Genomic DNA, 12406 nt, shown 5'->3' on the forward strand with positions numbered 1-12406 from the left:
GCGAGCGACCCTCCTCCCTGCGCCTGCGTAGCCGTGAAGCGAGGCGGCCAAGATGGCGGCGCGGTGGGCTGTGGGAGCGGGTGAGGCTGAGGGGATGGAGAGGAGCGTTTAGTGTTGGGAGCTGTTGGTGGCTTTATCCCTTCTCACTGTGCCGCTTCCTTGCAGGTGGCGCCTGGGTGCGCGGTCTCCTCGGTTGGGCGCGGCCGGAGAGGTGAGTCTGGCTTTGCCGTGGGCCGCTCCGCCTCTGCCCGGGGCAGCGGGTCTCGGGCCGCCTCGCTCGGGGAGTGTCCGAGCCTGGAGGCTCCCCGGGACGCCTTGCTCGGGCTTCTCGCCTTCCCCTGGGGCTGTGGGGAACAATTCGCTCCGTGCCGTTTTTCTGTGTTCTCTGAGATCGTGGCACGGTGGAGGTGTCTCTCCTGACCCTTTTCTTCCCGACTTCCTCAGGCGTTACAGTGTAGCTCACAGTAGCATAGTGCGTGTTGCCCCCCCGCGTTTTCCCCAGCCATTCCTCTGTAGTTGCTGGTCTTTCCCCTCGGTCTGCGGGAGCGGCAAAATCTGCTGATCTGACTGTATCCCTGACTTCAGAAGGAACGGCATATGTGGGTTTTAAAAGTGCAGAGCTTTGGTCTCTGCTAGAACCTGTGGAGATAAACTGCAGGGATCTGTGTCACTGAAGGGAGAAGGAACAGTCCTGTGCAGACTGTGCTTTGCCTGCTGTCTTGCTGACAGAGTTACATGCTAATCACTTGTTTTACTCAATTTCTGCAGTCTGTATGTGTCCCACTTGCTGCTTATGCATGATTCTTTCCAGAAAGATACTCAGCTTTTTTCTTGTCTTTCCCCTTCCTTACCCATATATACCATACTTATGCTGCTTACCACTGTCTTATTTTTCTTGCAGTATGTTTTTGTCCTTCTTTTCCTAAAGTTTTGACAAACAGAGTTGCTGTTTGTGTGAGGTTGTGTTACTTTAACCTATTTGACAAACTATGGAATCTTGTGTACCCTCTGGCTTAATGTGTTCTGCTGGTGCCAAGAAATTCATCCTTAGCTCGTTAATGCTTAAGGTGTTAAATGGCAAAATGATATTAATGTGCTTGTCGAATATTTTCTTGTATTAAGTGGTGGTATTATGTCTGGTGGTGATGAATTATTGTCTTGCTGAGTAAAATGTTTAAGTATTAATCAAATAAACCAGTTTGGGTAAATATCCCCAGAAATACTCAACATTTAAGCCTGTGTTCTGTGCTACCCTCTGCTGGTAAGATGGGGAAAACTGTAGAGGTGTACAATGCCTTCTTGAAAATAATTGATGTTTTCTGTTTTCTAGTCATTTCTAAAATGCTTTGTACAGTTTGGCTGCCCACACGAAGCTGTTCAGGCTTAGTAAAACTCGTGTTACCTAGTCTTGAACTCATCTGTTTCTTGTAGCTACAAGTGGCTGCCCAGTACTGTTTTACCTAGTCAGCAGGGGGCACAATGTAGCTTGTTTTTTCTGAAATTGAAGTGAATGAAGTGATTGAAAACTAGAGGTCTTTTCTCTTAGCTGTCTTGTATTGACCTGGTTGCATTTTGAAAGCATTTTCAAATATTAGAAGGGGCAAATGTTTATGGACTTCTAATACTATATAGGTACTCTGTCCCTTGGAAAAAATCTATGCATTTTTTGTCCTAAAATACTTGTCTGTAAGAGTTACATGTAAGCATTGGCTGGTGTTGGAAGAGATACAGATGGGTTGTGTGAGTAGCAGCCCCCACAAGAAGAAAGAGGTGACTTGACCTGGCTGGCCCTGTGTGGAGCCAGGAGTTGGACCTGATGATCCTTTGGGCTCCCTTCTAACTCCAGATATTCTGTGATTCTGTGACTCGTGTCTTTAAGTGTCCCCAGATGGCCACACAGTGTGGAACCTCGTGCTACACAAACATGACCTATGACTTCTCACTGAATTAAAAAGCCCTTTCAACAGAAACCATAGTGAACTTAAACAGTTTTATTTTCTGAGTAGTAAAATGTATCAGCTGTCTTTGAAGAGAGGTAAATTTGCAGTTTTCCAGACAGACTAGGCAGCAGCAAAGAGCTTGTGTTCAGCAGCAAAGACTGTGGTCTTGTCTTGCAGGTGGCTAGCAGCCAGCAGCTTTGTCCCTCAGTCATGTGTCCACACAAGCACATCTCTGCAGGCAACCAGGAGGTGGGAGAAAAAGAACAGGATTGTTTACCCTCCTCAGCTCCCTGGAGAACCTCGCAGGCCAGCTGTAAGGATACACCTGTGAATTTCCTTACCTGTTTGTTTAGCAGTTTCTGAACAGATTGTCACCCTCCTTGTCACTGTCTCTGCATGACTGCACAGGGCACTGGTTCCATAGTTTATTCATTTGTTATTTAAGGTTTTAGTCAGTAGAAGTTAACAATGCCAATGCTTGGAATGTTTTAAATTTCTAGTGTCTATTAGAGCTTCAGGTAGCTTGTAGCTGGTCACCTGCCTCATGTGTGATAATAACTGTAAAAGCACCATCCTCTGTAGGAGCCTCTGCAGTACAAGGAGGTAGCAGGTACCAAGGAATTCATTATATGCTTGTTCTGTTTGTACTAAGACTAAATAACTTGAGAAGAATGTGATTTTATTGTTGTTTCTGTGCACAGATATAAATGTAGCCTTCCAGGAGTAAAGTAGTGATGCATGTTTCATGTAGGTACAATAGAGTGCATGTTCTTTTCATTTTTAATGTCTCTGTTATAAAATTCTCTGAGGTCTGATGGGGGAAGGCCACAGCAAGAGGCAGTATGTTACTGAAGCTTTTCAGAGGTGGTTTTCTGTCATAGTGGTTGCTTGAAATGTTTAACATGGACTGAGAGGTTCCAGAGTTAGGTCAGGAGGGAAACTGAGTCAGACGTGCTATAAGATTGCAGGAGGGCTTTTCTTACAAAACCATTTTATACTGTACAGTGAGGTTCTTTTAGTCTGTTGTACAATGGCTTCTGTCTTACTAAACCACAAACTGAAGCCAAGAATCTAAACTTCTCTTGTTACCTGTGTGGTCAGTGCAGGGCCTTCTGCTGACTGTTGAAGGCAACTTTTGGAAAAATGAGCATAAGTAACATAGTCAATTTTTTAAATGCAGCCATAACAGATTAGATTTGATAACAGCAGCTTTATGCCTGCTTCTCCCAGTTCCCTCTTATTGATCATCTTATAACTGGGAAGCACAGTTAAATGTGAGCAGAAGCAAGCCTCTTAGTTGTGCATGAAAGCTCGGTGCTAAGTATTTGATCACTGATGGGACTAATCAGTGCTGCTACACCACAGCCTGGGAGGATTTTAAGTAAACTTTTTGTTCTTTCCTCAGTCTTGAGTTCTAATATTTTGGAATTCCATTTTTGTAACTGCTGTTCACTGGGAGTTTGTGTTGTGGTCTGTTACCTCTGTTACCATCAGCTCATTTAAGTCAGTTCTTTACCTGTTCATAAAGAATGCCACCTCTTTCAAGTTTGTATTGATGTTCAATTTTATGTGCTAGTTTTGGTCCCTGTTGGTACAGTAATACTGTTAAATGGGTCCTTTGAGACACCTCTTCATGCCAGTCAAAGTTGAAACCCTCTTAATTTCTGAAGAGCTAATTACGTTCGTTCTGATAATATTGTTTAGTTGCTATCCCAATAAAGTGACTTCACAGCAGAGTAATGTTTAAGATTGAATGGGTATGTCATTCTTAGACTGCTTCAGAAAGTAGGGAGGAGGAAAGTTAAAGATGATTCAAAATCTTCCTCGTTATCCTTTTTGGGCACTTCTGTTTATAAACTAATTCTTGTAAGATTGTTTTAAAATTTTCTGTTAGCTACTTTTTTTTATAATGCTTTCACTTGTGATTGTCAAAGGTATGCCTGATCTGGGGGGGGGAGAATCACTTTGTAACAATAAGAATATAGACTGTGGAGCAGACATGTATGTTTTGTTGTTTTCATACCAAAATTCATGCTCCTCTAACTGTTCTTTTTTTGCACCTAGGAAATATATCACTGTCGGAGGGACATAAAATACAGCAAAGATAAGATGTGGTATCTGGCAAAACTGGTAAGCAAAAAGTACTCTATACTGTATTAGAACACACAATGTTTAATTAACAGCCTACTTTAACTACAGTCTAATCAGTATCTTCACAATAGTCCTGGGGAAGAACACGGATCTGAGCAAGCAAGCAGTTGTTTGTAGTTTGGTTTAGCTGCCTTGTCCTAGTGTGCTCTCAGATGTGTACCCAGGATCATGCAGATTATGCACTGTGCAAGAATTTTTCTGTTGGTTTCTGCCTTATAGTAGATGGAAAGAAGGACCTGGAAGGATAGTAACAGGTTGTTATTAAGAAAAAGAAAACTGATTGTTTTATCGAGTCAACATTTAGGTCTCTGTTAGATATTACACTGAAGAAATTGTAATTAGGGAAACAAGTATTTTGATTTGCTCTTTTTAACAGCAAAATAATTAAAATTGAGTTAAATACCACATAAATTGGTAAATACTTGTGATTGTGGAAGCTAACTTCAACGCTTTGATTGCAGGTAAAAGGCATGTCCATTGATCAGGCTCTTGCTCAGTTAGAATTCAGTGATAAAAAGGGAGCAAAGGTGATCAAAGAGGTATGTGGTACAACTCTAACATTCCTAGTTTTAAGAAGACTTCAAAATCAGTACTGTAATCACCAGAAGTTTGGAGATGTTTCTATTTCTTTGCTTTTTTATGTTTCTCTTAGGGAGCTCATTCAAATAACGTATTTTTATAGCAGCCATGTAGTGTTGTGAATTATGACTAAGCAGAGGGCACTTGTGCTGGTTGTTTTGACTTGTAATGATAATTAATTACACATGGGTGCCCTCTCCAACAACAGTTGGTATTAAGTTCATGGTAAATAATGCAGAATCCTTGTTGCTAATGGCCACTGCATCTCTGTGCTTTGGTTCTTAAAATTTTAAGATCTGAAGGATATCATCAGGGAAAGGACTGAGTTGTGTAAAGGCATGAAAGCTTTTCATACAGTCTAGTTGTTAGGAGTCTCAAAATACTCATTTTCTTGCCCCAAGCATTGATTTATTGAGTGATAATGACAAGGAAGTATCCTGTATTAGCTGAAAATATCGCATGGCCTCAGTTTGTTTTGCCCAACTTGGAACTTGTTTCTAGTCTGATGTCTAATTAGACAAAGCTCTGTGGATGGAAGGCTGACAAATGTAAAAAAACATAATAAAGTTCCCTGAAGCTTTTTCACAGATGTTTGTCTTTTAACAAATGTAATCTCTCTAGAATACATTTTTCTGTAACTCACTTAAACTTGCATTTTCTTCCATGTTATCTAGAGATAAGAAATAGCATTGCTTAAGTTCCTACTTGGTATTTCCATTTTATTTCCTTTTGTTGCAGGTTCTGTTAGAAGCTCAGGAAATGGCAGTAAGAAATCACAACGTGGAATTCAAATCAAACTTATATATAGGTACTTTATATTTATTTTAGTGCAGAACCATGTCAGCCCACACTATGAAAAGGTTTTATCCTTAATAAGGTTTTGTTGCTTGAAATCAGCAGAAACTAATAGAGGATAGATTCAAGTAACCTTATCTTTACCAGGACATGAAAGGCTCATAACTTGCACCACAACTGTAGTTAGTTTGGTGGTTGAACCTGCAAACATAATTTTGTTATGGCTGATGTCTGACTTCTGCATTGCCTTTAAGATGCATTCATCTGGGAGTGGAGTTTCTGCTCCCTGTATGAAAACAGACAGTTGTGAAGGGAAAGATGCTTGAGGTGATTATGAAAGGCTAGACAACAAAAAGCAAACTGTTATTACTTTTTAATGGTGCCAGTGACCATAGGTGCTGGAAGCTTTGTCTGTGGTTAGTGCTACTGGCTTTGCAGCATTGGAAACTAACTAGTATAAAAGCTGGTAGCACTAGCCAGAAGTATAAAACTATAACAAATAGTATACACCAGCCATTAGTATAAAAGTAAATGAATATTGATGGTAGATTTCTTAAAGGAGTTGTTATAGATGATTCCAGAATAAGCTTGTAATAACTACAGCGTTTTCATGCCTAGAAAAATGTCAGAAAGGTTTGCTTGTAGGTTTTTTTAGATGCAAAGAAAATAATTCCTATTTTACCAAATATGGTATGAATGTTCTTAAGCTGATGCCATAAGCTTAGTTACCTAGGTTGTAGAGCAGATTTGATGAGAATTCTTTGGAGCCTCCCAGGCCTCTGCCATAAGAAGGTTTATCTGCTAGTGCAGGATGGATGTGTAGATAGTGAAAATACCTGTGATGAATACAGTAAAGGGAGAAAGGAGGGGAAATGAAGTCTGTAAGACTTGTACAGGAATTCATGAGAAACTACTGAAAAGCAGTGGAATTAATACCACCTTCAGAAGAGCTTTATAATCTAGTAAGTGCTCAGTGCACCATCCTTTGGGTTTGCCCTTTATCTTTGCAGGTATGCTTTCTAAATTCACCTTCTTGGCACTTCTGAAGAGTGTTAATTCAACTCAGGGGTTCCTCTGTAACAGTCATCTGCTGAAAGGGGTGGAAAAACAGAGCAGAGAATCCTAAATAGAAGTAACTTTTCATATGCAGTCATGAAAAATACACTGACAAGATAGTGTTTCAGTTCTAGATGCATATTCTTGACTGAATAGTCTTTCCCTCCCCATCTTGTTTCCTTCAGCTGAGTCCCTGACGGGCAGAGGCCAGTATATGAAGCGGATTCGTTACCATGGCAAAGGCATGTTTGGCATCATGAAACTCGTCAGGTGCCATTACTTTGTGAAGTTGGTGGAAGGTCCTCCTCCTCCTCCAGAGCCACAAAAGACTGGTTTTGACCAAGCAAAAGAATATGTGCAGCAGCTGCGAAGTAGAACCCTTGTTAATACACTGTGACAAACTGTTATGACTATATAGGTATTTCTTGTTTGATACTGTAACTATGTAAAAGAATTAATTAAAATCATGTTGTAGTTATGTCTGTAGGGCTGTTGGATGATGTGAGAATGATCATGGGCTTTTTTTCTTATTTGTCAAGACATAGGTACAGAAAAATCTCAGAAAAGCAGCAACAGATGTTATTTTTTCTGAGTTACTTGGACCACAGTGTTCAAGCTCTACCCTGGACTATCAAATCTAGAACCTATGGTGCCATTGCAAAGCTTGTAAGGAGCTGTGGCTCTACTCAGATCCACACGGCTGTATCTGTTATGTATGGTTGGGTATTTTATTGTAAAACTGTGCTTGACAGTCAGATCATAAAATCAGGACTTGGACTAAATTTACTAAAGTCTGACACCTCAAAGTAGCTACAACAGTGGAACAAAAGAAATAATAGTAGTTGAGATGATCAGGCATCAATTTACAGTTTCTTTATCTGGGTTGTAATGCTCTTTCCTTACAGCCTCTGTTATGCATCTGGGAGTGTGGGATAAAATAATTTAAAGCTCATGTTTTGACAGTCGGTAGGTGGCAATGTTTAGTTTGTCAGAGGGGGAAGGGGCAGTGAAAACTTACAGCACATTAAAATTCTGTTGTTGGTTCGGACCATGGCATGAATAGTTGGTATGTGCATGGAGTTCACAGAGTTCTCTGTGGAAACTCTTCTTGGGCAACAGGCCCAACATGGGGAAAAGCTTGTCTTGGTGAAGAGTGAGCTAAGTATTCTGCACTGTCTGGAAACAAATTGCTTTTGTGATGGTGAGGTGAGTAAAATGCTCTGTGGATTTAATATGGAATGGCTTGTTGCATGTACAGGTCAGGCTTCCAGTTCTCTGAAAGCAATCCTGCTTTTGTCATTACTTCTTTGAAGAGAAAGTCTGAGGTCAATAGGGGGAATCTCATTTCACCCAGTCAGATTTTCAACTCAAATGACCAGAGGTCATGAACATAAAAAGAGAATGACTAGTTGCTCGTTTATGGAAATGTCAAATATTTAGACCTTTTCCGTTCTGGGAACATTGGAGTGGGAGAAAGAGATTGCTTACCTCACTTATATAGTCTTTATACTGTTCCAACTAGTTGTAGCTTTTCTTAGTTGAATGGTGACAAAGGGACAGTTCCTATAAAGAAACAAATTTTCTTTGTTGTTGTAAGGAAGGTGGCATAGAGCTGTTTCTTTTGGCTACCAAAGAAAGGGTCTCAGGATCTTAGTGTGTTAGGGGGTGGTGAAGTGACACAGGAGGTGTGTGCATAGCTCAGTATCGTTATCAGGTCCTTACTTGCAGTCTGGCTTTCTGCATTGCACTTGCAGATGTATTCCTTGCTTTGAACCCACGATTTAGTAGCTTCGGTCTGAAAGGCATGTTCCTGATGAAAGTCTCTGTCCCTGTAGTCTCTGATGTGTGTCTGAAGAACTGTTTCTGGTGTGCTGTGATAAACAGCTGTGCTTTGCTCTGCCACCTGCCGTTAAACTCTCTTTGTCATGCTGAATCGCTTACAAGTTCTAGCAAACTTGAGTGACTTAATCTTTTTGGGGGTCAGTGACCTGGGAGAAGACTAAAGAATCACAAAATAATGCAAGCTTAATAAGCACTTGTCATCTAAGCATATAAAACCTGGCTTCCAGATATTCTATTCCAGTGCCTGTTTCTTGTGCATCCCTGTGGATGGATCCCTTGTGGACCTCCAGGCAAGGTTGTATCCTTATCGATATCATTGCTCTAGTTACAGATCTGTAGATGGGGAGAGAAGTGAGAATGAACCTGGTTGTCTTTTCCAGCTTCTTTATGAAGTGACCCTAATATTCTAAACACAGATCTGAGCCTTAAAATCAGTCAAAAAGCAAGGTTGTTGCTTGTCACTGTGTTCTTTCTCAAAACAAGAAGTGGGAAGACTTTTTTGACGTGCTTTTCTGCATCCCTCTTATTTCTTAGCACCCTGTTCTACCTTGTTAAAGGTGCATCACGTGCAGCAAATCCTTAGTGTTGCCTCACGCTCCACAGCCGTGGCTGTGACAGTACACTGGGAGATGTGGGGAGACCAGCTTGAGCTGACTTGATCTGCCTTTCAGTGGTAGGACACCAAGAGTGGCTGAAGTGGTTGCTGTGAAAGGTGTGTCAGAACATTGGTGTGAGAACCTGCCTGAACCTTTTAAACTCAGGAAGATCTAGTAATAAAGTTTTACACTGTCAGGTTCTAGATAAAAATACAATTTTAGGTTTTGATTCTACTGTGCTTTCTTGGTAATCAGTACATGTACAGTTCATTTAGATATTTGATATGGATTCAGACAGAAAATTCCATGCTAAGTGTAATAAATCTTTGTCAGAAGATCATTGCAGTGATCTCCAATAAAAGAATGTTCTTAAATGAGCCAGCACCAGAAAGGGAGGGGAGAGGCACTTAGGCTTCTACTTGATGCTGATTTTATTAGTAACGTCTGGGGGCACTATAAACTCACCACTTGTGTATGTGCTGATGTTACAGAAACTGGAGAAGGAGCAAGTATGCATGAAGGTGTATGCTTCAGGGAAAGCTGAAGAGAGTAGAAGTGTGAGCTGTGCTCAGCAATGTGAGATTTAATTGAGGAAAACTTAAAAACCTGCTGTTGGGCTTGTTCATAAACATTTTAAAGGATCCAGTGAAAAAGTCAGGTACTTTTGCCAGACAGCCTGATGTCTCTCTGGATGTGTTTTTTACCTTTTAAACTCCGGGGTAGTTCATCAAAGGTAGGGTTAGGAAAGGCTGTTGAATATAGTTATAATCATGTTACAGTTCTAAGCATGAATCTCCTTGTTACCCATGTTTGCACAGGTGGGAGGTTTATAACAGTGCTGCCACCTCCCTGTTGCGGAGATGCTTGGGAAAGGTCACTGGAGTAAAGGTACAATGATGAATCTGTTTTCTGCCAGTTTCTATGATAATCTACTGGTGGGATGCTGGAAGGTCATTTGCAAACATGATTCTCCTAAAGGAGGAAATAAGGTTACTCTTAATATCCTAACAAACCATAGAAAAAAGTTTGACATTCTTCACCATGTGAGCTGTTATCCTGCTGACAACACCCCTGCTTCTAGCTTTACAAAGAGAAAACCTTTATTGCTCCATGACATCTATCCAGCTGCACTTTAGTCCTGTAATTTAAAATAATTACTAATTAAAACAAATAGGAGACTGTAATAGCAATAATAACCACACAAGTTACTGTTTGCTGGAGCCTTACCCAGGGAAAATAACTTGAAAGGAGGGGAAAGTTTCAGGAACTGAAGTAAGGAACAGGGTATCTCTTGGGAGCTGTCAGCAAATGCAGAGCTGATCTTGTATCTGCTCTATAACATCAACGCTCTCTTCTTGTTTCAGGGAGGTTGTGCACTAATGCAGAGGGCAGGCTGCCATTGAGGAGAATGAGACAAGGAGAGTGTAACTTAACATTAGGCAAATTAGGCATCCACTTCAGAGTATCAACTGAGGAAATTAATCTGAAAGTCTGTGTGAAACACTTGAATAGACCGTTCTTGAAACTAAAGACAAAATGTGGGGCACAGCATCTGTGTAACTGCTGCATCTGTGGGTGCTGCTGTGTACTGCACAGTAGTACAGCCATCAAGTTTCATGTGGTGAAATGAGTTTGGTTGTATGAACCTAGATTCACTCCCTCCACAGAGGATGAAATGGAGGCTTAAAGCATATTTGTATTCATATCATGTGTCTAAATTAGCTCAGAGTTGGGACTGTTGTCAATGCTGCATCAAGTCATCTGTCCTTGTCTAACAGTATTGGAAATCCAGCCACCTCTCAGCCTGTGCTAATGCCATGCTCCTCTCCCTGTGAAAACTCCTGAAGCCCAGCCTGAGCCCCCAGGCAGCCCTTGCCCTTTGCCCTTTGTTCTGTTGCCTGGTGCTACTGAGACATGGTTTCTCTCTCACACTGCAGCTGTTTGGGTGGGATGAACAAGCCCAGCTTCAATCTGTCATAAATCGAGCTCTCCAGCCCTTGTGCTGTACCCATCTCTGTTGCAGTGGGAGGCCTAAAGCCAGGCTCTGTGTTCTAGGTACAGCTTCACCCACACTGTGGAGAGGGAAATAACTTCCCATGGTTGTGTGGCCATGCTTTTAATGTAGCCAGTATGGACTTTGCCACATCTGTGGTGGGAGTGCAGTGACTCCCATTCAGCTTGCTGTTCATGGAAGTCCCAGGTCCTTTCTAGGTCGCTCATCAGGACTGCAGCACGTACCAGTGGCACCTGTGTCCCACCCAGCTCTCAGTGATCTCCTATAGACACTAATGAGGGCTCAGTTACCACTAGGAAGTTGCTCTGTTATGTGGGTGATTTTCTTTCCTAATAGAAAAGTTGCAAAACAGTTTTCTGGCTTCTGTTATTAATCAAACCCCTGGGCTAGTGAAGAGTGGAGTAGCAGTGTTTGTACATGCATTGTGATAAACTCTATCAATGTATGCAGCTAATAAGTAGTGAGATATGCCTACAGCTCTCCTATTGATTACCTCCTTCAGCACAAGGCAAACATAGGTCCTTACAGTATGCTGGCCATGTAAATTAAAACTTTAATTAAATGAAGGGTGTACTGTAAGGTGTACTTCACTGGGCCACTAAAGTATTGCTGTTCAAAACCATCTCTTCTAGATGCCTCCTATTCCTTGCTGCTTTCTTTCTCCCACTGAAAATTCCCAGTAGTGCATTAAATGAACTTAATAGTTAGTAAATTTTCCCCTGTGTAGTTTACAAGCTCAAGGTTGTGGGCAAAACAGGTAGTGTCACACTATAAATCAGGTGTAATGGAACAGCTTGATAGAGCGCACAGAAGTCCTACTTCCCCTTGCTCAGTGGGTGTCCTAAAACTCTGAAGGTAGAGTTGGCACAAACCCAGGAACCCCTGCAAATGGCTGATTAAATCATTAATAACGAGCCTTGTCCTGCTACCCTCTCCTGGAGGCTGAATTCCCCAAGTCATTCCAGTGCAGCAAGGTATACTGGAAAATTCTTAGAAGGGCTGTGAATCAGAGAAGCCAGATGTTGTGGTAGTATGCCTTAGCTATGTTTTTTGTCTGCCTTGTCCGTGTGAATTGGGGAAGCTGCCCAAGATCCCTGTCTTTTAAATACCACTGTTGCTAAGATTCATCCTGAGCATGCCCAAGGCCTTTGTTGAGTGTGGAAGTGTGGTTGCAGACAGTTGAATGAGGGAAGGGAAATGACACCTTCTTGATGAAGACGCATCTGGAGGAATTTTGATTCTGAGTCAACTGGAACTGTGATGCCATTAAATGGGGAAGGTGATTTCCAAAGTTAGCAAAAGGAGGAGATGAAATGATGCAGAACTTGGATTTACCTTGGGTTGATGGGAGTCAAGAATAAGGGTCAGAAGTCTAGTGTAGTTGCACCTCTCTCACCTGTAAGTCAGTGAAAATTTATGTCCCAGACCAAGGC

General features: G+C 41.6%; 1 protein-coding gene across 1 annotated transcript; it reads left to right on the forward strand.

Annotated features, from left to right (window-relative positions):
• Positions 1-52: 52 nt before the first annotated feature.
• MRPL22 (mitochondrial ribosomal protein L22) lies at positions 53-6999 on the forward strand (the record flags this gene model as incomplete). The annotated part of the gene is made up of 7 exons (XM_084268643.1): positions 53-80; positions 166-211; positions 2118-2253; positions 4005-4070; positions 4553-4630; positions 5409-5478; positions 6707-6999. The coding sequence occupies 7 exons, from the start codon at positions 53-55 to the stop codon at positions 6916-6918; spliced, it is 636 nt and encodes a 211-aa protein (XP_084124769.1). The 3' UTR covers positions 6919-6999.
• Between the last annotated feature and the right edge of the window lie 5407 nt (positions 7000-12406).

This window comes from Gallinula chloropus (assembly GCF_964237585.1).
Source record: "Gallinula chloropus genome assembly, chromosome: 10".
NCBI lineage: Eukaryota > Metazoa > Chordata > Aves > Gruiformes > Rallidae > Gallinula > Gallinula chloropus.